At 41.2% G+C, this 26,343-nt stretch overlaps 1 protein-coding gene across 2 annotated transcripts in view; it reads left to right on the forward strand.

Moving 5' to 3' along the window:
* RASGRP3 (RAS guanyl releasing protein 3) overlaps nt 1–25,882 on the forward strand; it is a 60,813-nt gene extending 34,931 nt beyond the window's left edge. Inside the window, exons 7-17 of one of the 2 annotated variants that reach the window (XM_065631395.1) lie at nt 1,605–1,778; nt 2,197–2,313; nt 2,619–2,894; nt 9,521–9,598; nt 13,894–14,010; nt 16,413–16,528; nt 17,337–17,484; nt 20,994–21,030; nt 23,452–23,577; nt 24,349–24,713; nt 25,209–25,882. In XM_065631395.1, the coding sequence (XP_065487467.1) occupies nt 1,605–1,778; nt 2,197–2,313; nt 2,619–2,894; nt 9,521–9,598; nt 13,894–14,010; nt 16,413–16,528; nt 17,337–17,484; nt 20,994–21,030; nt 23,452–23,577; nt 24,349–24,713; nt 25,209–25,217 (1,563 nt within the window). In that variant the 3' untranslated portion in view covers nt 25,218–25,882. The remainder of the gene's footprint in view (nt 1–1,604; nt 1,779–2,196; nt 2,314–2,618; nt 2,895–9,520; nt 9,599–13,893; nt 14,011–16,412; nt 16,529–17,336; nt 17,485–20,993; nt 21,031–23,451; nt 23,578–24,348; nt 24,714–25,208) is intronic. The other variant, XM_065631396.1, reaches the window with a different exon arrangement.
* Nucleotides 25,883–26,343: the final 461 nt, after the last annotated feature.

Raw genomic sequence — 26,343 nt, forward strand, 5'->3', positions numbered from 1 at the left:
TTTGACGTCTGTTTAATAACGCTCAAAGGTTTTTACTCTAGACTTCAAATAATGGGAAAACACCCTACCGAGATCTACACAATCCTAACCTCAAAGAAGGAGGGAGGGACAAGAAAAAAGGGATGGATTTCTGACTAGATTTAAGATATGTTTTAATTCCTCTGAGAATTCCAGGAAGAAAACTCAGTCCCGCAATGCATTTTCTTTTTTCCTTTCTAATTTGTCTGTTAATTCTTCAGCTTGAATTTTGCTATCTCAGATGCTTCTCTGCAAGAGTTAATTAATCTTATATACTATACTATATTATACCATAATGCAATGAAGGGATTTGAAAGATGTGTTGCTTATTTATATGAGACTGGTAACCAAGAATCGTACATTACTAGGAAATAAAGTGAAGGGCACACCTCAAAACGTAGAAGTTAAAAAAACTAGTCCAGTATTGCTAATCTAATTTAAGGAACAATTGAGAACTGCTACAGACAAACAACTAGCATTTATTTGGAGATGTCAATGAGGAAAGGTGATTTGCTGTAAACTGTTCGGAAATGCAAGAGTGCCACTTATTTTTGCAAGGTAGACAAAAGTGTTATCTCAAAGCCGTGTAATTGTAACAGATGATTAGTCTGAATCCTGTCTTTGGTTTTACCTATTTTAAAAGGTGGAGGAGAAGGAAAAGCAGTGTTAACTGTGACAGAAAACATTTTAAAGTATCTGAACACTGAGATACTGTTCATGTGCAGCTCTGAGACAAGCATCTGCTGTGTAGGAGCATATGCCATCATGTGGTCTTGTAACAGGCAATTTTTGATCTGCTAAAACCAAGAAACCCGTGTTGTCTGGCACTGCTATCTACTCCCTGCACAAGCTAAAGTTATGTCTTAAGCTTCTGAAAACCTGTCTTAAAGGGACAGCTGAAAAATGTTTTCAAAACATTTATGGAAATCTAATGCTTGGGAGCCATAGCTCTCCCATGTAGAACTATGTCCATGAACATATAGGGACTGAAAAATTACATCAAAAGAAGCAAAATTTAGCAGAAGTATCTCCCTGCGCTACAGAATTTTTTTGACACAGGAAGAAGAAAATAGGTGCACAGTAAGCTTCTTGGAATGCAGTTCAAGCTCCTGTGAAGAGTGACAGAGCTCCTATAGATTTCAGTGGGGCCAAGATTTCCCTCTTTACATCAACAATGGATTTGGTCAGGGTATTGGAGTGGGAGGAAAGCACTTATTTATATACTTCTTGTTTGTAGCACTAGATAATTGCTATAGAGTATCATGCCATGTCAAGTAAAACTACACAGAATAAAATGTTGTAATTGTTGAGTAAATCACAGGAAATATGATTCCATGGAAGTAATAATTGTGCTCATAGGCATGCTGCTGCCTGGCACACAAATACTAAAGTTTTAAGTTGCCATTTAATTAATTAAAAAGAGTAACAAAATTTTAAGAAAGAACTGATGTACAGCAGGATCTGATGACCCTGAGTCTTGATCACTTTCTAAACAACAGCAGCTTTAAAAGGAAACAAATGATCAAAGCTTCAGTTTGACTCTTGAGTTGTCCACCATTTTACTGGAAATGCCTTCTTGCTGTTAGTTCACAGACTACCAAAGCTATGTGATCCATGGCTGCCTGGACAACAATCCTACTTTGGAAAGATCTATTGCTTTATTTAATGGTATCTCCAAATGGGTCCAGCTCATGGTTCTCAGCAAGCCAACACCCCAGCAAAGGGCAGAAGTAATCACGAAGTTTATCAACGTTGCACAGGTAAGTCTTGCATATGACTCTTTTTCCTAAAGTATAAAGCAATAATACAAATAGAGTTTGCAGTAAACAAATGAACTGGATGCTCTTTGAGTTATTTCCTCAGTGAATAGCCTGTTCAGCATCACTGCAGGTTATTTGTTCAGGTGTAGTATGTCTGCATTTTTTAACTAGCAGACATAACTGCATAATAATTTTTGTTGTTATATTCTGGTTGACAACTGTCACTATTGTGTGTTTCTTGTGGAACTAAACTAATTAAAAAAAAGAAATGCTGAACTGTTCTGTTACGTCCCCTTGCTTAGTGATTTCTGATTTAGCAGTGATAGGTTGTCTCCTTTCACTTGTCATGTGTGACACTGGGTAACTGCCCCATGTATTTCTTTGATTTTTAATTGTGCACGATCAATCTCTCCTGCAGAAGCTCCTTCACCTCCAGAACTTCAACACGCTGATGGCAGTTGTGGGAGGTCTAAGCCACAGCTCTATTTCTCGCCTGAAAGAAACTCATTCTCATCTGTCTTCAGAAGTCACAAAGGTATGGTGGGCTCCAGAATATAGACATATTGAGCAGAACATGACCTCTTTGAGGTCTGGTGGGTTCTGCAGTGCAGATGTCTCACCAGGGCAATACTTGGATCATGACAGGGCATCCTAAAAGGCACTTCAGTTGTGTTGCTGCTGGCGGAGAAGGATGAGCTCACAGAGATCCTCTGCTTGCTTGCCTGTGCCAGAGAGGAAATTACACTGTTGGTACCCTGACATGAGTTGTGCTCATTTAAGACAGGTGAAGGAAATGCTATGAGTGCTTTCACAGAGGCTTGTTTCTCTGCCTATTTGTAGGACTGGAACGAAATGACAGAGCTGGTCTCTTCCAATGGAAACTACTGCAACTACCGCAAGGCTTTTGCTGACTGTGTTGGCTTCAAGATTCCTATTTTAGGAGTTCATTTAAAAGACTTGATTGCTGTCCATGTAATTTTTCCTGACTGGATAGATGAGAACAAAGTAAACATAGTGAAAATGCAGCAGCTTTCCATCACCTTGAGTGAATTGGTTTCTCTCCAAACTGCCTCGCATCATTTAGAGCCTAATATGGATTTAATTAACCTGCTAACTGTGAGTATTGAGCATGTTTCAATTCAGTTATTCAGATATTGAATAACAGTAGGAATGTTCATGTCTGTAGAGATAAGTGCACATTGTTATCCCAGTTTTATAAAAGAAAAGGGAGACAATACAGAAGAGAAACAAGTTCACATGAGCTGTGAATAAATTTAAAGAGAGTTTCATTATTGTAGTATGTGATGGCTGGAAGGAGCAACAGGATTGTTATCAGTTAGCTATTTTAAAGATGACAGAAAGAGGACTGTATTTGTGTCAGGAGAAGTAAAAACTAAGTTCTGAGTACTTAAAATGGAGGCTTAGATCTCCTGTGCAAAGATCAGGTGATGTATGGACATGGGCACACAAGTGAAATTCCAACTTGACCATCACCCTGTTCTTGCTCCCCTGTGCTTAGTGGGCAACACAGTACTCTTCCAATCCAGTGGATAAAAATGTCCTTGAATGGTGTTAAACAGCCCCTACAACCCCTGCTCTTCCCCCTCCCCTTCGCCCTTGGCAGTGGCTACATTTTGGGAAGTTTGAAACTTGCACACGCAGTTTACTGATAAGAATTTGAATGTCCCACTTCAAACCAAAGGAAAGTGAGATTTCAAAAAGCCTGAATAAAACATTAGGAAAAAAAAAGCTGCAACTGACAATGCTAAATGGAATTAATTTTCAATCCCCTTTTTGATACGTAGACAATAACTGTTATTTTAATAAATAGTACACTTTATTTCAAAACACACTGAAGCGTGGAGCCTGAACCATCGCCCAAACCCTGTTTCTATTGAAATTCAGTAATTTTAGCACTGATCTTAACTGCAGCAGTGTTTGACCCAACACCAGTTTGTTCAGGTCATGGGCAAAAAAACCCCAGTGTCTTGGAATTAAAGACAGAACCTGTGAAACCTGAAACAAAAGGAATATTGTTAGTTATAAACCAGTTGCTGTAGCAAGCAAATAAAAGCCACCTACTCATCTGAGAATAGTCTGAAACATGTCACATTAGGTAAAGAACTCTCTTAATAGGTAATAATTTTGTGCTGTTTCTGCTGTTATTTAACTTTGTCTTTCAGATCTCTAATCTGGACTGAAAGAATTTCTTTGCTCTCCTTAGATCAAGATAATTCTTTAAAAAATAAACTTAGAAGTAAGCAAGGTCAGTGTGTAACTGGGGCAGATTTCAGAATTTTTCCAGTATTTATTTTGTTATATAGCATGAACTTCTCAGAATTTACTCTCTGGGAGGTCAGAACCAAATTCCAGCTTTTCCTCAGTGAGGTGACAGACTTGAAGCGGCTCATTACCTAGATTGTTCTAGGTAAGTGCCTTAAATGGAAGGCTATTGGGCAGGAACTCTGGAATTTTTTCCTTTCATGCTTTACTTTAAAATGTCTGAAAATGTGCATATCTAGAAATTAATCAGAGGTGTTATTTTGTGGTGGATTTATGCTGGGATTGATCAAGTACAGGGATTTAAAAGACAGAAGGTGACGAATATGAGCGTGAGTTTGAAGCAACCAAGCCAGTGTGGATATACCTGTGGCTTCACTGTAATGAGGTATGGGAAAGTTTGGGGGAATGGGAAAAGCTTCTCCTGTTGCACTTTGTGTGGAGCAATCTGAGAACAAGTCCTAATCACAGTTAGTGGGACAGGGGGGAGAAGGGACCGTGTATTGCCCACTGCAACACCCACCTAATTAAAATGTTAGACTGTAAAGGCAGATATTACCTGGTTTTGTTTTAGTAGTGATTGAGTCGCATTCTTATGCCACTCTTTCCCTCCCTGCTTATTTCTGAAAGTTCTTAGTTTCTTACAAACCTGGCTGTGAGTAGGGAGAAGTGGAACCTCAGGTTTTAGAGAAATGAGCAACATGAAACTGAGACGAAACCAGCAGAAATCAGACAATGTGAAGTGAGAGATGGAAGCTGAACCACTCCTGACATTTTCATTAGCTGTTCTTCTCTGTTTTGGAGGACAACCTGCTTTCCAAAAGCAGCAGAAAGCTTCAAATTTTTCTAAGACCTTGCAGGTTCATTCCCATCATTTTATCAACCTGAGTTTATGTGTTTTACATGGTTTTCAATTTTTTAAATATTTTCCTTGTTTTGTTTGGGATTTTTTTAGCAAAATGATACAGATTTATTTATATCTACATAATGTTTGAATCAGTGTATTTAATTTACCAGAAGAAATTGACAAGTGCTTTTTCACTTACTATGCTCTGATACATATTAATTCCTTATATAACTGTGTTGATTTTGGTTACAGTTGATGCAATCCAATTATAGATAAATGAAGCTGCATGATGCAATGTCGATTCCAGACCTGATCATGGGTTAAAATTAACTTGTGCTTCTTTTTACCTGTTAGCATGATTCCATGGTGATACCTTTCAGTAATGATGGAGACAGCATAGGTATACTAGTTAGACAGCTGTAGGTATCCTAAAACCTTTCGAAGGTAATTCTGTCTTCACAGTAGTCACTAGAAATGTGGTTGTGAGTCAAGTAGGTTTGATAGTGTGGGAGTTTGGATTTAAGACGGCGACTCCCAAAAAGGATAAAACCAAATTTCTACAAAAGATTTCCGGACCTGAATTTTGGTACATGTCATAATAATATTATTAATATTCTCACTTTTATTCCAGTATGTAGGTTTTTACCTCATTTATACATATGAATACATTACAGTTCTCTTTTTTACAGTGGTCTCTTAAACAGTAATAATGAACTTGTGTAGCAGGTGAAATGTTTTTGTCAATCTTTTTGTTAATAAGAAAGCTTGAAATTATAGGTTGGGGTCAGAGAAAGAGGAGAAGAAAGTTAGGATTGCAGCCCAAAGCTGACAAGACCTGACTAAAAATAGTTGACCTTGCTATGTGCAAATGGTCTTTTAGCAGATTTAGCGTCCCTTGCTGCCAAAGTCATCCTAAGTTTTCAGAGCCTGAATAAATAACTATTCTATTTATTGCTAGGTCTTTCCTCTCTAATGTAAAGTGTAAAAATTTTTCTCGTCTTTAACTTACTTAGAGAAAGTCCCTTTCAAAACTAGTAAACGTGCATAAAGGTGTGGATTGCTTTTCATTTGCATGTGAATCAGCTGACCCAACTATTTGTTCACTTCTGCTGTTTTCCCATTAAGCCGCTTCCATGCAGGCAGGCTTTTAGGAGGTGTTTTGTCCTGATAAGCAATGTGTAAATCTCTTGCCTGGCCTCCATCCCTTGCAGCATTGCCTTTTACACCTCACTTAGCAAGTGCTAACAGCCTGCCTTGTGCTTGCTTGACACGTAAATCACTGGGTGCTTGGTTTGCGAGTCCAGCAACTTGCACAAAAAGATAAAATGGGTGTTTCATGGACTAAGTGGGCATGTGGGAATTTGCCCTGGTCTTTCTTTTCCTCAGTGGTGGATGCCTATCCACCCTGGGGGAGCTGATACCTTTCAAGTGTTTTGGAAATGGTGGCATCTGGGGAGGTTGTATTAAGAGTGAGAGCTGGCTTAAAAGCTGGACAAGGGCTTGGTAGGAAACTTCAGGCCCCCTGGTCAAAGTTCTTTGGGTATTTTTCAGGTGCCATTGTGCATATAAACCTAAAGGGTGAATGGGGAACAAGAGAACTTGAATCTCTCTGGCTTCAGTGGTAGGTACTGAATGATAAGCATTTTGGAAAATTGGGCTCTCCCTTGCTTTAAACAACTGCACACAAACTTAGAAGTTTGCTTTACCCCCACATCTTATTGTCAGCATAAAAAATCAGCTGCTAGCTCACAGAATTTTAGCTTTGAACCAGTAACTGAAAGAAGCCAGTTAAAATGCCACAAATAAGGCAAAGGTTTATTGTATGGAGCAGCAAGACAAAAGCCAGGCTTACTGGCACAGGAGACTGCAAAACCTGAGATGGAGCTCTGGTGATCCAAGTCCTTCCTCGTCATGTGTAAATGATACCGAGTTACATGGGCAAGAGAAGTAAATGTGCCACGACTCAGCTGCCAGTGAGCCAGAACATCTTACACAAAGATGGACTCATATCTTGGTGCATGCTTGCTCTTAGTCTGTGTGGTTCTTTCTCCTTCCCTGCGTTGTTGGCCACACTCGCTCCTTCTCCACTGGCTCTGTACCCAATTCCCTGACAGACCCTGGCATCCAAAACCTGGAGCTAAGAATAAGTAGTAAATGAGGACATAAGCACAAGCTTGGTAGTGCACCAGAGAGGGATAGTAGTTCTAATGACATTTTCATCATTAGAAAACTTACATTTGGTAAGGATGCTTAAGGGATTTCTTTACCTGCTGTGTAGTATTTCCACATTGTTTTTATTTCACAACATGAATAAAAGCCTGTGGGTAAATGTTTCATCACTTTCTGTGGATTGCAAAAGGATCTCAGTCTCTCAACTAGTCTACAGTGCATTTATACTAATTGTGTCAGAGTTTACTTGGTGCCACCATTTTCCCCCCCCACTATTTTTAGGTCTCAACAGCTATTTATCTAACCTGTTCTGAGACTATATGCAAATGACTGGAAAGTCCCAGTCGTTTGTACAGTCTAGTGAAGAGAATGAGAAATATCTAAACAATCAAATTGAAAGTCACCCTCCCTAACTTGTGTTCAGTAAGTTCCACTTACAAAAAAAGCCACACCTTTCTGATCCCTCCTCCACCCCTTCAATCCCCCCCCAATTTCTTAGAAAAATAGGACAGCAATGGAAGTAAAATTAGAATGGAAACTGCCACCCACTGGAAAGGTTGTCCTAGGAAAAGTCTGATTACACTTTATCGTCAGAGCAAAACCGTAAATAAAATATAAAATGAGACCTTATATAACTGTGTCGTCATCATGCTTGTGATTTTTTTGCTAGTATTCGAAACTTCTGTACTAGACAATACCTTGTCCATTGTGCACTTACATGTTGTGCCTAATGAAGTTACAACTGCTGCTTACAATAAGATCAAACTCACTCAGTAAATATTAATGCATTTCCACCCCCAAATCCACACCCTGCTCATCTGGCCTGATGAGAAAACTGCGCTCTTTAGTAAGAACAGCGCAAGGCCTTTTACATGAGCAATTCTACTGTCAAACCCGACCTGACCTGATAATATAATTTGCTCCAACTGAGTTCTGCTTATCTTGTACCACTCAGGAACCTAACAATACAGTCACTGACTAGCTAAGTACATGAATGATATTTATTACAGCAGTTACTGGATCTACATTATCTTTAGGACAGGTCCCCTGTGAGAGCACCATGCCAGCTGGGTGAAGGAACCTGCAGGATGCTCAGGCTTTCACTGGTGCCCGTAACCAAATTACAAAGTGCAAAAATCAGTGTAGTGTTACAGCTAGACAAAATGAATAATGCAAAGTCCAGACACCTCTGAAGGGATGCATTTGCTCTGGGATGTGTACCTATCTTGGGAAAGGGCATGACTCCTGTCTTAATCATTGCCCAAATTCTGCCTAAAAGAAGGTAGTTCCTCGAAGTGGTTCTGCAGTACAGTGTCACTGGTCCTGCTTGTTACTAGTCCAGCACTTCAGGGTCTCTAAAAATAACCTTCTGTCAGAGTCATTTAGTCAGTCCTAATTCTATCTGCCTGCTGGGAAACGTCCTTTTAACTCAATCTTAGATTAAGTGGGGATTTGCAAGGTAGATGATAACTTCATATCAATTACTCCAGAACCATTTAATGTAGGGACATGATCACAGAAAGCATGCAATGTTCCTTTCCTCTCATTGCAAAACATTGACCACAATGTTGATTACTTTTCTCCCTCATCACTCCAAGCAAGAAGGAATTTACTGCAGACCTGCATCAGCACAAGACCACGGCTTCCAAAGTAAAACCAAACAAATTCATTTTACTTTAAGCATATTTATGCCCCTTCTTTTTTCTCAATAAATCCTCTAGGGAAAAAAAATGAGAACACAGAAGAAAAATCTTTAATTTATCTAAAAACAGAAACTGAAAGAGAATTTGCCTTACTTGCTGAGAGGGGATCAGGAACAGGCAAAGCTGGGCTGGAGTAACTGGGACTAATCTTTATGGAGGACTTTGCTGCATCAACAGCAGTGCCAAAGCTGGCCAGTGTCAGTGCCCAGGGCTTTCCAGAGAGGCTTTTGCTGCACAGTCAGATCTCCGCAGAAGAGCTTCAGTTCTCTCACCTTTCTTCAGGAAGAAAATTTGACCAGAACACAATCTGAAGTCCTTCTAGCCCAGCCTCTTTAACAGCTTATTTCCTGCAGTTTTTGTATTCAGCAGGTTATTTCTCTGAGATCTGTCATGACCACTGAGCTGCTGAAAGAAAGTGTTTTGCATGAGGGTGATCTTCGGTACCAATGTCCCCCTGTGAAGAAGGTCAACACACAGGCCCTCTCACTCGACACGTTGAAATGCAAGTTGTGACAGCACCTGCTCAGATCAGCACAGATGTGTGCTCACCAGCGTGTGTTACATTAGCCCTGTGAAAAGCTGCTTTTCCCAGCAGCTGCAAGCAGCCTCAGTGTGTATCCTGACACACCAAGTAGCAGAACTTTTTGTTTAGCTTCAGTGGGAGATGTATCTCTGCTTACAAGCCTCTCATATCCTACCCGGTCTAATAAATATTACTGTTTTTTCCTCTCTCTTACACATAGCTGTCCCTGGATCTCTATCACACTGAGGATGATATCTACAAGCTCTCGCTGGTGCTGGAACCAAGGAACTCCAAATCTGTAGGTCATATTTTACTGCATTTTGACATATTGCTTATTTTGTTTGTGTACGGTTGATTAAATTTTAAAATGACAGTTAATGTAGTTCCTTGTTCAGATGCACATAAAGCTTTTTAGTGTGTATGCTTGTATAGTAAACACAGTCACTATTTATAGGGTTTTAGTGCATTTTAGGCTAATAATAGTGATACATGCCAGACTTCATTATTAATTATTTTTCAACAAAGTCTCTGCAAGCCATGGAAAACATAGTTCTGCTTTATGTGAAGATATCTTTCGTAAGTTTACATCAATTATTTATTGTGTGACCATTACTTCATTTTCTGGATGCTGGTGCAGCTATATAAAACAACACTGCATCTAAACTTTTTTTAGGTAAGCTACAGCATTAGCTGTGGTGTTTTAAAAACTGCTTATGTAGAATTGGCTGTGTCTTGGGCTCTCAACTGATGTTTAAACACTTCAGAATAAACATTACTTTTTTTTTTTTTTTTTAGTATGTGCAACTAAAGATAATGCTGCATTGATGCATTTTTCGTTATGCTGAGGATACAGATAAATCTCCTAATTAATAGCTGAATTTCATTTAAAGCATTACTCTCTCTTCTGTTGCCAAAGTTCGGGGACTCCTCTTTCCTCTGAGCATTTAATCAGTGCATTAACATCCTTATTACCTGTCATATCCAGCATGTGATTCTCTCAGGATGAGCCCTCTCAAGTCTGACACCAGCAGAAACTAAGTGTGGCTGCAAATGCTTAGCAGTGTATAAGATGAGAGTCTAGTAGTCTGAGTTGATTCATTGCAGTGCTTTCTACGTTTTTGAAGTATTCTTAAAAGCAAGCAAGGAAGCAGAACCCCCTAATTTCTAAGTATAGGGCTTCTCTGGATTTTAAGATAGTTTATCACCTGTTTGAGGACTATATGTGTGTGCTTTCAATGGTGGATGATGAGCAATAATAAGGAAGATATTTAATATTTCCATAGTCAACGCTAACTCAGTTTTAAAACCTGGAATTCCCTTAGAGTCTCCCATCCTTGTTGGATATGATTTGACCACAATAGTTCCCGTTCATTGCAGTTATTCTGGCTCCCTCTTGCTCCCATTACTGCCAGCAAAGCTGATCTGTTATGCCTCTGTGTTGTGGAAGGTCTAATGGGCCACTACTGTAAATGAAGAAAATCATCACCTTGCTGCTTTGATCTCTAGCCTGAGCTTTAAGAAGGACAAAAGCGATATAAACAGTGCTGTGAACTTTAACAGTACCCAGCAATTGCAGGAGACTTCTGCATAAGGATCAATGAATAACCAGTGACATTGAGCTGTTGCAGCACCCTGGTGGGTAAAAAGCTACAGCTGAATCTACAGAAGCCAGACTATTTGAGGCAGACTTGTCTTTGATGGAGTGCCAAAGCACACAAGATATTTTAGAGAGGAAAGAACGTGTAGAGCTTTTGTATGTGGAAAAATTTGTCAAAGGGAACACAACAGCATAGTTATATCACTCCAACTGCTCCTTGATTTACTGTCGTAAGGGTACAACTCCATGCAGGTGCACAGCAGAGGATGTGCCTCATGCTGCTGCAGTCGTTTTTGAGGCAAAAGTGAGCATACGAGCCTACTGTCAACAGGGACTTGAGCAAGACTTTCATCCTGCTAAAACTGGGAAGAGAGTCTTCAGTCAGCGTTGCAGCCTAAAAAAAATACTGAAGGCTAACCACCAGTTGTAGTGTAGCATCTCCCTGTCACACTGTCGTGCTTTTCCCTGTGCATTAGTTATCTTCCTGTTGGGGGTTTTACTAGTACAGCTGTTGGCTGGAAGACAACTCTGCCTGGTACATTTATGCCACTGGATACACTTGCTTTTGAGTAGAATTTATTTCAACACTAAAATAGGCAGATGTTTGCATCCATCTGAAAATGCTTTTTAAATCTGTGACACCATTGTCCCTGTACTGGTGAAACAGTGAGGAGATACAGGCTGAATCACAAGCAGCATGACCAGATAGAGTGTTTCTGAACTTTCAATAAATTCAGTTAGGTAGTCTCTGGACACTGATTAGTACCTTTCTTCATAGCATGTATTTCTAGTGCCTGAGTTAGGCTGCTGGTTGGACTCGATGATCTTGGGGTCTCTTCCAACTAAAATGATTCTATGATTCTATGATTCAAATTAATAAATAAAATTATAGTGGTTCATACAAGTCTATGAGTGAAATAGGAGGAAGCATTTCCCTTTGACTAGCGGGCAGTAACATGAAGTTTTTCTTGCAACTTGTTTAAAAACATAAAAATTGAATGAGGCTTCAAATGAAATAGCCCAGAAGAAAGAGGAATGCTCCAGTGGGTTCAGTCTCTTTCTGCCGTTGCGAACTCAGACCAGCAGGAGTTAAAAGCTGTCTGTGAGGATTTGGTAGTCTAGCACCTCTCTGACACGTCAGTACTGGTGCTTTGAGTCCTTTTAGTCTAAGATTTTTTTAGGAGAAGGCACATTTCAAATTTCTTCTCTGACCATAACTGTAAGAATATCACAATATTGGCATGTTACATGTTATCATGTAACATGTCATTTTTAAAAGACTGGTGTATTTCTGCATATTTTTAGAGCAAAAGCACTTGCCAGCATGTTGGTCCATCACTGTGTGATGACATTAATTTTAGGATTAAAACATTCTGTAAGTGTTTTTGGCATGTGGAGCTAGATATACAAGTTCACTGTATTTCTTGTTGATATTGAATTCTGTGGATATAGGGATTTTTTTCTTCTCAAACTTACTTGTGCAGATTTGTATGATGAATCAAGAGCCATTGAGGAATTGGTAAAAGCTGCTCTGAAAACTGCATAAAGAAAAGCCAAATTAATAAAGCAACCCACCAATACATCTTTTTTTTTTTTTCCTACCAAACACAGTAGAGTATGGTCACCTTTTGACCATTTTTTATCTCAGTATCGAAGTCTACAATAACTTTGTTATGCATGATAGTAACTGTAACATTTTTCTATGGTGTAATTCTTCCCCCAGAGGGTGGTGGAGAACTGGAACAGGTTCCCCAGGGAGGTGTCACAGCCCCAAGCCTGACAGTGTTCAAGAAGAGACTGGACAAGGCCCTCAGACACATGGTGTGAACTGTGGGGTTGTCCTGTGCAGGGACAGGAGTTGGACTCGATCATCCTTGTGGGTCCCTTCCAACTCAGGACATTCCATGATTCTGTGATTCTAATTATCTCCCTCTCAAATCACGCCAATTTAAAGGGAGACAGATGAGACCCAGATTTGTTGCTCACCAGCCAATACAGGGGCCTTCTGAGGCTGTGGGCCATCTCCCATCTGATGTAAACCATGCTGAATTTTTTCTCCTTGACACTGCTTCACCTGCTAGATGTCTAGTGGCAGATGCAGGAGAAGGCCAGTCCGCCTTGCAGCATTTTCATTGCTAAATGGCGATTTTTGAATTGTTTATCTGAAACCATGTTCAGATTTGTCCTATATTTTCTACTTGAACAAGCTGAGCTGTGTGCCAGAGCTTCTCCCAAAGCCTCATAGTGGCGTGGAGGGAGCTGGGTGCATTTTCTGTGCATCAAGTGAGCTGACAGCTTCCGTTTTGTCAAGAGCAAGCTGTTTTCAGAATAAAATAGTCTGGCTGGTGTTGTGTGCAGAGCAAGTCAAAGGTCAGCCGTTCTCCTCAGGCTGCCGAGATGTGCTGTGCATCCTGGCACATCTCAGCTGGAAGCCTGTGGGATCGCCAAGCACAATTCTGCCCCCGCTTCTGCATCCTGCTGTCCTCTTGGTGCGCGCAGAGCAGGAGCGTAAACTTGCTCAGCCCATCAGAGTCCCTCGTGTGGCTCCTGGGCACGGTCCCTCCAGCGGGATTTTTTTTCTTCTCAAACTTACTTGTGCAGATTTGTATGATGAATCAAGAGCCATTGAGGAACTGATAAAAGCTGCTCTGAAAACTGAATAAAGAAAAGCCAAATTAATAAAGCTACCCACCAATACAGCTGGGGCCAGGCTGCATCGTGGTGGTGAGTTCCTCAAGGGCTGTATCGGGAAAGAGAAAAGCAAGGTTTGGACATCTATTTTTGATGCCCACTATGTCCAGAGACCCTCCTTCCTTCCCCCTTCCTCTGAGTCTCATTGTAACGTATCTTGCGTGATGTTGTCCTAAGTACATTTTTACAGCACAGGGACTCCAGTAGTTTGTGGTTGTAACTCTGACATACAGAACTGCTTTTAATGGGAAGCTCAACTTCGTAATTCAGATTTTAAAATCTTTGTGTTCTGATCCATCTCTCAGCAGCCTACCTCCCCGACAACCCCTAACAAGCCAGTAGAACCATTGGAGTGGGCATCTGGAGTGGTACCAAAACCCGACCCTACCGTCATTAACAAGCACATACGAAAGCTGGTGGATGTAAGTATTTCAAATAATAGAAGACAACAATAGTTTTGACATTGTCATAACTACAATTAATTTCAAGCTTTTTAAGATGTTGTTATGGTTGGGATGAACTTCAGACATAAGATAACAAATCTGAGCTTTTACTGATACTTTCAGAAATATTTTATTCCTGCAATCAGTGATGGAATTAGTAAGCAGGTTTCTGGATGCAACGGAGCAAACTTTCAGGAGCATCCAAAGCCTGGCTGCTGTTCAATAGGTTTGATGAGCAAATATAACTCGAAAGGGCAAAGTTGAGTGTTGCAGCTCTGGCCACCCGGGTTATGTCCAGAAACCAAAATACTCAGATACAAGGACTCACGGATTACTGAGTTCAGAGAAGGTTTCTGGAAACCTTGTTTCTGATTTTCAGCTTGCTGTCATTTGGCTGTCCAGAGCATACTACGTATGGTAAAGATAACACCATCTTGGTATCACTTTAAAAATGTGGGCATGAGTTCATAAAGAATTATAGCTGGGATCTTCCAGCTTCAGTTTGGAAGGTGACATGTTAGGTAATGCAAACAAAACCAAACGCTGCCAGGTTCCTTTGGAGAGACTGAGCCCTGCTGTATTGGTGTGTAAAGGAACTTGCAGTGACGTGAGGAGCATGCAGAGAAACCAGGAATGCATTGTAGATAATGAAACAAGATTTCCTCTTGCTTTTAAAAAATTAATTACTAAGTCTGGGAGGAAGTGTTAAATTCTGGCCTTATAGGTGTCACAGATCATTAATTGGAGTCATGTTATGATAACTTGAAGTCTTCAGTTCACTCAGACTTCAAATGTATCTTGTGGGTTACATTTTGTACGTGCTCTTTTTTAACAAAAGTTTCATTTTTTTCTCTTAATGTGGGATGCCAGAACTGCACATGCTGTTCCTGTATTGCTTTTGTCAGTGCCATATGTGTTGATAAAAATCAATCCACATCCAAAACTCCATTAGCTTGTTTAAATAGGAAGTATGTCGCAACTCCTTAATCTTTCCAGAATGTGCTGAGTGGGGGCTTGTTCTCGTTCCTGTGGGTAGGGGAGATGCAGTCCCCCATCCCACAATTTTGGCCTGGTTCAGAACATAGGATCTTGAGTTTGACAGGCTTAAGACATGGTTTGGGGCTGTTACAGATACAGCTTACCCAGAGGCCACCACCACTCTCTGCAACTGTCTGTGTTTTGCCAGTCTTTGTCATTTACTAGCTGCTTCAAGTTGTGCTTTAATGTGGTTTGTGTTTTTATGTTTGTTTGGTTTGGTTGGTTGGTTGGTTGGCTTGTGGTGGGTTTTGTTTGTTGGTTTGGTTTGTTTTGCTTTGGTTTGGTTGGTTGGTTGGTTCGGGGGTTTTGTTTGTTTGTTTGTGGTTTTGTTTGCTTTTGGGTTTTGGTTTTTTAATTACTAAAAGTGTTGACTACTACGTGGGTTTGCATATTGATTTCTTCTTAACAATGTGTTTTCAAGGTCTGCCAGTCACCAGTTACAGGTCGTTTGACGGATGCTTAGAAATTGGTTTCATCACATTCTCATTAAAATAAGGACAATGCGAACACTTTTCAGAGGTCTCAGTGTATTCAATTCTCATCTTTGTCAACCAAATCTTAATTTAATGAGATAGTTTGTGCTTCTGTATTTGTCTCTCAGATAGTCATGTCAACTTTGGCATGCCTATTTTCCCTATCAGCATCACATGTAACTTTAATGCCCCTTACACATCTCTGCAGTCAGTAAAACAGAATATAGTAATTCCTTAGCAGCTAAGAAGGGCTTCCGTCACTTTATGCGACCTTTTAAATTTGATCCCATGTCTGGTTTTACTGAGTGGTGAGCTGGGGCGGGTTGATGGGAGGGAGTTGTTAGACACAAAGTGCTCGTGATCTGGATGTCAAAGTATTAGTGAACAAATCAGATTGAAACAGTACTGTGGCAGAGCTGAGGTGACCACCTAAAAGAGAAGTGAAGCCAGAAACATCTGAAATACTCATGGGAAAGCTGCTGTTGGGTTGGTTTTGGTTTATTTCTTTTTTTGTGATTAAAAAGCATAGTTAATGAAGCAAAGGGAATATGTCACATGGGACAGAATTTTAGTGACATTTCCAATAAAGAAAAATAAAGCAAAAATAATTATGTCTGAAGAGGTGTGGAGGACTATCACTAGATAAATACCCAAGTCAAGTTTTCTTTAAAAATCAGCCATTTTTCCCCTACGGTCCAATAAATACGCATATTGAAGTACCAAGTAGGAATAAAAGGAATAAAACAAAGGAGCAAAGCATATGTCTAGTAGTGTTGAATATTAATTTACATGTAATTATAAGGTTCAAAAGCTGGTATAGTTTCAGGATAGCTTGGGTACTAGGACTATAAATTTCTTTTTGTTTCCCAGTCTGTCTTTAGGAACTACGATCATGACCATGATGGCTATATTTCTCAGGAAGACTTTGAAAGTATAGCTGCCAACTTCCCCTTTTTGGACTCTTTCTGTGTACTGGACAAAGACCAGTAAGTTTGGAAGTTTCTGTTTGTTTGGTTGTTGTTGTTATTTATTTATTTATTTTCCCCAATTTGAAAACCCATGTAAAACAAATATTGAAAAAACAGTGTCTCCCAAGCTTTTTGGGTCTGACATCTCGCTTAAGGAACAGAATATCACTGAAGGCCGATTCCTGTTGTCATTTTACTTCTTATGCCGCACTTGGTTCTACAAGACCAGGCTGGGGTCCTGCTTTACCTGGTACTTTAAAAATAATTTTTGTAATAGCTTAATGAGGAATTCCTGCTGGGACTGAGTCAAAACCCCTACAGTACTGTCAAATTACAGTGGAGATCCTGTACCCAGACCAGGCATCAGACTGGTGAAACAAACAAGTTGTGTATGGGACAAGGGAAATGCGTGTATGGAACAGAGAGAGGGTAACAAATATTCTAGGAGGTGTATATATATTTCCTAGCCAGCTGGGCTTGATAATTCTTGTCCAGAATCTCTTTGCATTCAAGGCTGGTGGTCAACCAGGAGCACAACTGCTTGGTCTGTGTGAGCTGTAGGTCACGGTCCTTCACATAATGGCCTGGTCTGTGCTCTGATATCGTGAACAGGTGAGAAACCAAGGTCCATGCTGTTAGTTCAGTGTTTGCTGTTTAATGAACAATAAGAACCACAAAGGCTCTAAGGCTTTTTTTTCTGCCAGGACTGTTGCAGCTCAAAGAAATGTGCTTTGTGTGTGGTGTGCTTTTTGCGATGAGAAAATCTTGAACTCTTCAGTGCTGTGAGCAGTGACAGATCTACTCTACCGTTTTTTTCCCCTAACAGAGATGGTCTTATAAGCAAAGAAGAAATGATGGCTTACTTTCTGAGAGCTAAATCACAGTTCCAGTGTAAAATGGGACCAGGATTTATTCACAACTTCCAGGAGATGACCTATCTTAAACCAACTTTCTGTGAGCACTGTGCAGGATTTGTAAGTATGTTTTTAATAATAGTATATCTTAAACACAATTTTGTACCCTTTAATGTAGACAGGGTGAAGCTGGCTCAGCGCATTGCTGAAGTCTCGTGGCCAAATATTTCGTTGCATTTAGAAGCAGAAAACATTTACTCCTGTTGTAGCTATGCTATCCAGTTTTGTTTTAGTGGTTCTTGAATACTGGCATTTGTAAGAATTACTGTTTCAGGGAAAAAAATAAAATCATTGTAGCTAAAGGATATCAGAGACTATATGAATGGCTTTACTTGGTTTATCTTAAGTTCTTTAATTTGGCTTGATTTCCCAAGCAAACAAACTCCAGGGAAAATGTGTGTCTGGAACAGAGGATGTAGATGAAGCAAAAGCCGTTCTTTCTCAGGAAATTGCACATGGCAACATAGCTATGTTCATAATTCTCTGAATGGCCATAACAGCCTTAGTCTTTTCTCTATTGAATTAACAGATCTTCTAATTTGGTCAAGGAATCAAAAGTGCTTCCAGCAGTTCTGTACAATAAGATTTTTTTAAATTTATTTGTGAGGTTTTTTTTAAACTTGCTTTTTATCTCAGCCATAACTTACCAGATGCCATTTAATAGAATGCTGTGTACGTAGCTGGGAAACGATTGGTTCTGTGAACATTTGTGTTGCTTGTAAACCTCCTCGGGCTTCCACTTCAAACAAAGCATAGTAAAGAAAAAGGAATTACTATGATTTAAAAGTTACATTAATGTAGGCACGCCGCTAAAATTAGATATCCACATTTAGACAGCTTAAGCAATCAGGGCAGAGGCCAATGTCCTCCACTTACGTGTGGCCCACACACAAGGTGTAAGCTCAGAACAAGATCCCTGCTCTCCAGTGCAGATCTGCCCCTGCCATTGGCAGCAAAATCTCCAGCTCGTACTACATGAACTTTTCCACCAATTAATATTTCTTTGTGGTTGAAAGTAACAATAACAGCACTGCTAAGTGCAAAAAACTTGCCTCCTTTTAGACCAGCTCTGCTGTTCCTGCTCTTGCCCATGCTCCCATCTTCCGCTCGCTTCTTTTGCAACGTGTCAGTCTTGTTCAGATGGTTGTGCTCTCTATCACAACCGCTAATCAAGGCCACGGGGAAGGAGGAATTCCACCTATTTCCGCTAGAACTGCAAGAACCTCAGAGGCGACATGGTCAATGCTGATTCGGGAGCGTGCTGGTGGGCTCTGGAGCTGACAGCTCCAGCAGACTGATGGGGCAGGGGCAGTCACTGGCCTGAACCTATTGTTTCAAGCTCCTTGCAGCCTTGGGAAGACGTCACTGTGTTCGTGACACTTGGTTCATGCTTGGAAAGCTTCCATAGCAAAGCAAGGCCTGAGGACTGCCCTAAAATATCCTCTCCACCAGACATTTTTCTCCTGCCTCAGTTTGCTAATAGGCCATTGTTGGATTTTTCACATCTCCCTGATTACAGCCAGCGTGGGAATACAAATGAGTAAGGGGTTGTACAGGAAATAGAAATAAGGTCATTTTTTCCTGTCAGCTCACTGAACTCATTGGCTTTGTCCTGTGGACGAGCTGGACCGACAGGACAAGAACCAACTACAAAATTTGCTGCGTGCTTGTTCTGTATTTCAGGGCTGCTCATCCATGGGTGGAAACCTAATTTTGAACTGGTACACTGATTCACAGTCAAAATAATGTGCACTGACAGCACAGCAGGTTGAATTGATGTGACAGTGCACTGCACACGGTATTCAATAAAATATCTGTTATTAAAACAATGCCAACTTTAAAGGTCAAGCTAAAACCTAATGCCGTTAAGCAGAGTGAAACTGATACACCCATGGTCGGTCACAGTTCCGTCCCACAGCTTGAGTTGCACCGCGTGGCAGGGTAGGTGACCAGCCATCCCACTGAGCTTTGTAATCTGAATTTGCACGGATCCTCTTACCTTGGAGCTGGCTCAAGCCGGCTTTGCAGCAGAGCCGTGGCAGATGGATTCAAAGCTTCAGGTCAGAATTCATGACACGACACTTCAGCGAAGCTTTGCTGCTCTGTGTAATCATGACAGCGCTGCCAAATTTGAGTAGGAGGAAGGTACAGAGCTAAGAAAGTGAGGAGAAAGCTCTTCAGTGAGAACAGATTAGAGCTGAAGTGAAAACAACTACAGTCCATGTCTCTTATGGTGATCGTAGCAAAGCAAGCTGGGAAAAATCACGTGAAGTCGAGCATTGACAGCCCTGCTCTTCCTAATGCTGCTGCTTTTCAAGGGAGGCTGGCGGGCTCCACTGCCTGACCACAGCAGCTGCGTTCACTGTGCATATATACAGCGTTAGCAGGAAAAGAGCAAGCAGCAGGCTTTCTATGGACTCTTCTTCCACTGTTGTCCTGTTCTTTTATTCACCTTTCTTCCACCCTGTCTAATCTATTTTGCTTTGTCCAAGCCCCCATTTTAACTTGCAATTCTTTTTTACAGTATAGAGGATTTTCTCCCCCAGACTCTTCATATTCTGTTTATTTTACTCTTTCCCTTGTATTCTGAATGTTCTCAAGCTCTTCCCTTTGGATGTTTCTTTAATGACCATATTCACCCCCTGCACACTGTGCATGGATTCTTATAAATATGGTGAGGAGCCACATGCAGTTTCAACTCCCTGGAGGTGCCCACCCTCCCTGGTAGTGTTTCGAATGAGGTCAGGATAAATAAACACAGGAGTCCCTGATTTGTTTGTTTGTTTGTTTCATGCTAGGGCTAGAAAAACTGCCCCTTTCTCTCTCTGCCTCTCAGAGTGAAAATGATTGTTTTTATAATGCCATGGCTGTAGATACGGTGCTTCTGAGTGCACAGATAACAATTTGCTGGGGAATTTTCCTCCTCCGAGGCAATTCTGCCTGTATTGCAAGTGTGGGACTGCACACACTGCCTCCTGGAAGTTTAGCATTTGGTGTTTATGTACATCAACAAGGACAGCTTCTGGGAGGAAGCAAAGATGGAATTCAGTGGATTTTCTGCCTCTTTTGGTTGTCAACCTTTTTTTTGATGGCAAAATGAAGCAAACAAATCTGATTGCTATGGGCGCATGTGCTGGAGACCAGTATGGGAATCAAGAACCTAATTTCTATCCCCAATGGTGTGTTTGAACGGCATGGGTCATTCATGTATCTGGAGGATGGATGTACACTGGAAACTCCCTCACAGATAACATTAAGTGAGCCTAGAAGCAGAATGTGCTCTGTTGTTTTCAGTAAGGTTGGTATAATGGCAATTTTTCACCTGTTCCTGGAAGCAAATGTCATCTGTGCCCCTCCTCTGGTAGTTCCACTGCAAGCAGTACAAATAAGGGGGAAGCCACACAGGTCTTATCACAATTAGAGGGGGAGGTCTGCCTGACAGGAAGGGTGTTAAGAGCAGTTGTATCCTGTTTGTGCTTTTGTAGCCATTGGTACTTCCTCATTGTGACCTTGTTTTCCTTCCAGCTTTCTTTTCTGATTCCTTGACGTTCTTTTGTCTTTCTTTGCAGCTCTGGGGTATAATCAAACAAGGCTACAAATGCAAAGGTAAATAAATATTGCATAGATTTTTCAAGTTACAGGTGATGTTTTTTAGCACAAGTAGGTCAACTGCATTTTTTATTAGAATGATATCTGTTCATCCAATTTTTTTCTTCTACACTTGGTACTGTCCCTGAACAGTAACTGCTGGTACGCTATGAAGTCTCACTGCAATAGGAGACGTAGCACCCAGTAGGAAAACACAGGTTATGTGAGCTCTAAAGGTCCAAAGCAGCCATTGACTCGATGAGGTGTCACTTTATACCAGCAAAGACCTTGCATCTTGTGTCCTCCAAGTGTCCTCATCCTAACACCGAGACTTCCTGAAATGTAGCTCCTGAGACTTGGGGTCAGGAAAAGGTCTGCTGGCAACACTCTCTGTCATGTACATCCGCATGCCTGTGATGAAGGCTGGCTGGCCTTGCAAGGCAATAGTGGCTGAGCTGGAAATAGAAAAATATTTAATTCCTAGACTGCCCAGCAGATCTCATTGCAAGATCTTCTGCAGACGTTCAACTTAAAAGCCCTCTCTCTTGCTTTCATAAAATATTTACTGGCTTATGCAGCTCTAGCTCCATATTGAGCAGTTTAGCTCAAGAATAACATTGTAGTGGTCCTCATTGTCTTTAAAGTCCTGGACCTATTTATTTCTCAAGTATCCCAGCTCTGGCTGAAGGGCACTGTTGCTTTACACAGTTGTAGTTGCATCCCAGTTACTCACAGGGGAACATTCACACTGGGACTTCATAGTTGTATTTATATGCACTCTTTTCCCTTAGTCTTACACTGGCTCCTAGGAGAAGGGCGAAGAATTGGCAAGATTGTTTCTTAAGTTACACCGTATTCCTGTCTCCTTCTTTAGCCATTGACATCCCTTCCTCAGAGAGGGGTGGGAAAAATGTCCATGGCTAAACCAATGTATGTAATTCAGCTGTTCCTGATTACTGTCATCTGAGCAGCTACAAAAGGGGTAGTTGCAGTCTATATTTTTACTGGTAGGGTGAGGGAAGGAAGATAGGGTTTTGTCACAGCAGCCCAGTAAACTCGAGATCTGAAAGCTGAGCTCTGTCCTGCACCATTGCTTGTAACAGTGGCCCAGTGAAGAGAGAGCAAAAGTGGTTTTGTAGAGTAAAAATTGTAGGCAATGGAGTGTGAGAGTAAGAGAGCAGAGTTGCTCGCTCAGATCTTAAAGTGATCAACAAGTGTAATTAGTGCCTACCCTTGTTGCAGCAGCTGCCAGCTGCTCCATGTGCCAGCATCACTGGAGTGCTGCACCCGTTATGGGTGATTTCAGCCTCTGAGCATAGAGCTGTCGTCTTCTGTTTTGAACTGTGCTAGCAGGGGGAGGTAGGGAGTTCATCTGCTCAGGTCTGCTGCTTACTCCAGCACTGTGGATAGTGAGATAAAGCAAGACTGTGTGGTCTACAAGTGATGGAAGAGGTTCTCCATGGCTAAAGAGATCTTTATTGGATTAGCAGGGGTGGGGAAGTGTTACCTTTAGGACAGACAAAAAACACAGCTGGGCAGGTACTTCTGTATTAGTCATTTGAACAAGGTGATGGGAAAAACCGGCACTCTCATCCATCATGCGAGAGCTGCTACCCTGTCCCTTTTAGCAGAGAGTTATAAACACAATGCTTTGGCAATGGCTCACCCAGAACAAAATGTTAGGTCACAGAGCAACAACAGAGAAACAAGGGAGATGGACATTTTCAAACAAGGGCAAGGGAGGGACACACAGGAGAGAGGGCCTGTGTTCGGGGTACATATCCTCCAGCCTTTTGGCCCTTTCTTGCAGATAAGATCCGTACCGCAGTCACACTTCAGATAAATGTACCTGGTGATGAGTGTATCCGCAGCGATATAAAGCCCAGCAGAGGTGAGGTGTGCAGGCACTCAGCCAGTTTTGTCCAGGTGGATGATAACATGTTCACAGAGCTTACTCTGTGCTGATGTTTCTTGCTGAGCTACTTGGATGAGTTTTAACCTGCAGTGGCCTACACTGACCTCCAGCTGTCCTTCCAGAGGCTCAGAGTATGGAAGCTCCAGTGTATTCTAACCAAGTGTGTTTACTATAGAAAAGAAATATTTTGGAGACTCATGCAGTGGAGCAGAAACTTTATGATTGGCATCCACATGATCATACTGGTAATTCCAGGTTTCCTCCTTGAGATTAATTTCTGATGAAAATACCATCCCCCTCTTCCCTTCTGCTGCTAGAGTTCTATTAATGGCTGCCATAGAAATGATCAATTTTTTGTAACCCTCTTCACACCAAATGATCAATTTCTGTAACTCCCTTCACACCTTCTGCAAAGTATTTGTTCCTTCGAAGTCCCTCCTGGTGTCTGTCTGCTAATAGCCCTGAGGGATTACCAGATAGTTGTGGGTTTACATTTGGTGACTGGACAATTCCTTTCTTTACAGATTGCGGTGCCAACTGCCATAAGCAATGCAGAGACCTGCTTGTGCTGGCATGCAGGAAATTTTCCAGAGGAACCTCAGTAGGCAGCAGCCATGGCTCTCTGCCTAGCAGTCCATCTCTGCCTCCAGGTGAGAACACATTTTTTCCTATTTTAAACCATTTCTGGAATCCTCTCTAATGGCCAGTGTCCTGGCTGCCATTTTTAATTTTTCCTTTGTACCGATGCACAGAGCAGCACATGTACTTTCCACTGCGCTGTAGCTTGTGTTCGGTGCTCAGATCACAACATCTCTTTATTCAGTGATGGCCTTAAGTCTTCTGCCTGAGGCTTCCTATTCTCTATAATAGCATCCCTATCACAGCTGAAAAGAAATAAAATTAGGGAAATTGTACTTCTCCTTATAACCCACTGAGGTGCAGGGTCTGGGAGACATAGGACACAATTCTAGCTCTGCCTTATCCCCTGAGCATGTAGATGGAGGGAGAAGGAAATGTGTGCATGCAAAGCCAGAATCCATTTCCAAGTGGCACATGAATACTGCTAATTATACCACTGCTGCATATAGGGGGTTACCTGGAATAAAGAACAACCTCTCAATCTCTCTCAGAGCTTTCTACTGCTAAGTGATACTGCTGCCTTCTCTTCCACACAGCCTAGTGCTGCCTGCATAAAGCACCTCCGCAAACCATTGTGCAATTATATGTAATCGTATATAAGGACCTGGTCCTGAAAGTGATTTGACTACTAGAAGACCTGCATAAACATTCCAGAATTGTCAACTTCCATTCTGAACCTTTAAGTCCCCTCCTTTTCTCCCCCATTCCAGGCTTCAGATATCTTTTTTGTAAAGATCTTGAAGTAAAATATTTAAAATAAACAATTCCACCTTCTCTTTCAGTCCAAGATGAAGTATTTGAATTTCCCAGTGTTGCTGCAGAACACCAGGACCTCGATGGCAGAGCTATCACCCTTGTCACTGGCTCTTCGCGGAAAATTTCGGTGCGGCTGCAGAGGGCGACCACCAGCCAGGCAACGCAGACAGAACCACTCTGGCATGAGCCAGGCTGGAATGATTCAGGTTCCCATACTTTCCCCAAAATGAAGTCCAAGTTCCATGGCAAAGCCGGGAAGAACAAAGGCTTTGCAAAATGGGAGAATGAAAAGCCCAACATGCAGGCTGATATGGAGCTAGAAGCTGAGGCCCCACAACATGTACAGGATCACAACGGAATAGAAACCCTCCCAGAAACACAAGAATCTGAGGTGAGTTGCAGAAGCAGTCAAGACAGTTTAAAATCTGCTAGAGTTTGAGGTCTCATAAGGTTATTTTATGAATTTCAGGATGTGCTTTCATTCAAATTTGCCTTTGTTTCTTGCACAAGAGTCACTTTCAGCAGAATGCCAAATCATCCATAGATATGTGTTTTCTGTACCACAGTGTGTATTTACTGTAACTGGGGGTTTGGCTCTTGGTGTCAGTATGTGCTTTTAGAAGTTGGACGTTTTTCTTTTTGAAAATCAATCATCAAAATAGCCCCTTAGATATCTGACCAAATTCTGTGCTGTTGTACCTGTGCCATGCACAGTTCGGGGCTCTGTATTAGCTGCACAAGAACCAGTGTTCTGATAAACATACGAGTCCAGGATAGTGGTCTGATTTCTGTTGCTGTCACCCATAAAGTTTATACTTCCAAAGCCTCATGGTTTTATTGACTGCCATTGCTAGCACGTTAAGAGCCTGTTTTCTTTTGGTTACAGGACAGCTGATTGCTCACCCTGAAGTACAGAAAAAATGAAGATGACAACTGTAACACAGCACCATTGATGGACTGTCACAGATCACATTGGGTCATGAGAAGTTTTCCTGTACCTTGTACTTCTAAATCCAACTGTTACCCTGTTTTCTTAGCTGAAAGGTGTTATAAAGTACTATTTATTTTCTCACGAGTAAGCCATTTGAATGAACATTGCACGGACACAGCAGAACAGATTTCTGCGCTCAGTGTTTTCTCTCGTGTGACTTTTGTGGAAACTTCCCCTACATGCCAGTGAGGATATATTTGGCCTCCTTTAAATCTACTGCATCATTTCAGTATGTCTGCCAGCAACAACAATGGTGAGGACAGAAGCCAAGCATCGATGTTTGCTCGATAACACTCACTTTCCAGAGGCTCATAATGATCTTTTAAGGAAAGAAGTATGTTGATTAAATCTCAAACAAAAGCCTTTCACAAAGTCCTCTATGCTGACATTCTTTGTACACCTGTGGTTTTTAATTTTGGCTGTGTTTACATTGCTATAGTGAGTGTATTGGTGCTCAGCCCCGTGACACCGTTTCCCAGACTGGAGGATCTTCAGATAGGCAGCACGTGGCTGAGACTGAAGGAATTCCAAGACACTATGCATTTGTTTGGTTACATCACAATGGAGAAGGGTCCTCTCTGCCAGCACTGATGATGGTAAAATTAGCATGTAATAAACACCTTAGTTTAAAGTGTGTGTGTGTATATATATATATATGTGTACGTGGTATATTTTTCCTTGGTTAGCAACCTGTACATGGAAAGACTAAATGCACTGAAGAGCAACCTCCAAATTAGCAGTTTGCTAATGTAGGATTTAGCACCTGAATTTGTAACAGCCTGAGAAGCAGGTTTGAACTGGCATTTCTCAGAAGCATTAAGTTACTTAAGGAGCACAACTCTCATCTGGAAAAAGAAAGAAAAACAAAACAGCACATGCTCAAACCTGAAACGTGTTCCAAAGTGCCATATAAGTATTATTCTTCTTACCCCATCTCCCCACAAAAATAGGTGTGTGTGGGGAACACACGCCCTGAATTAAAGCAACTCAATTATAAGATTTCCTACAAAATTTAAGATATTGTGCCCTT

Source organism: Caloenas nicobarica, chromosome 3 (assembly GCF_036013445.1).
Source record: "Caloenas nicobarica isolate bCalNic1 chromosome 3, bCalNic1.hap1, whole genome shotgun sequence".
Lineage (NCBI taxonomy): Eukaryota > Metazoa > Chordata > Aves > Columbiformes > Columbidae > Caloenas > Caloenas nicobarica.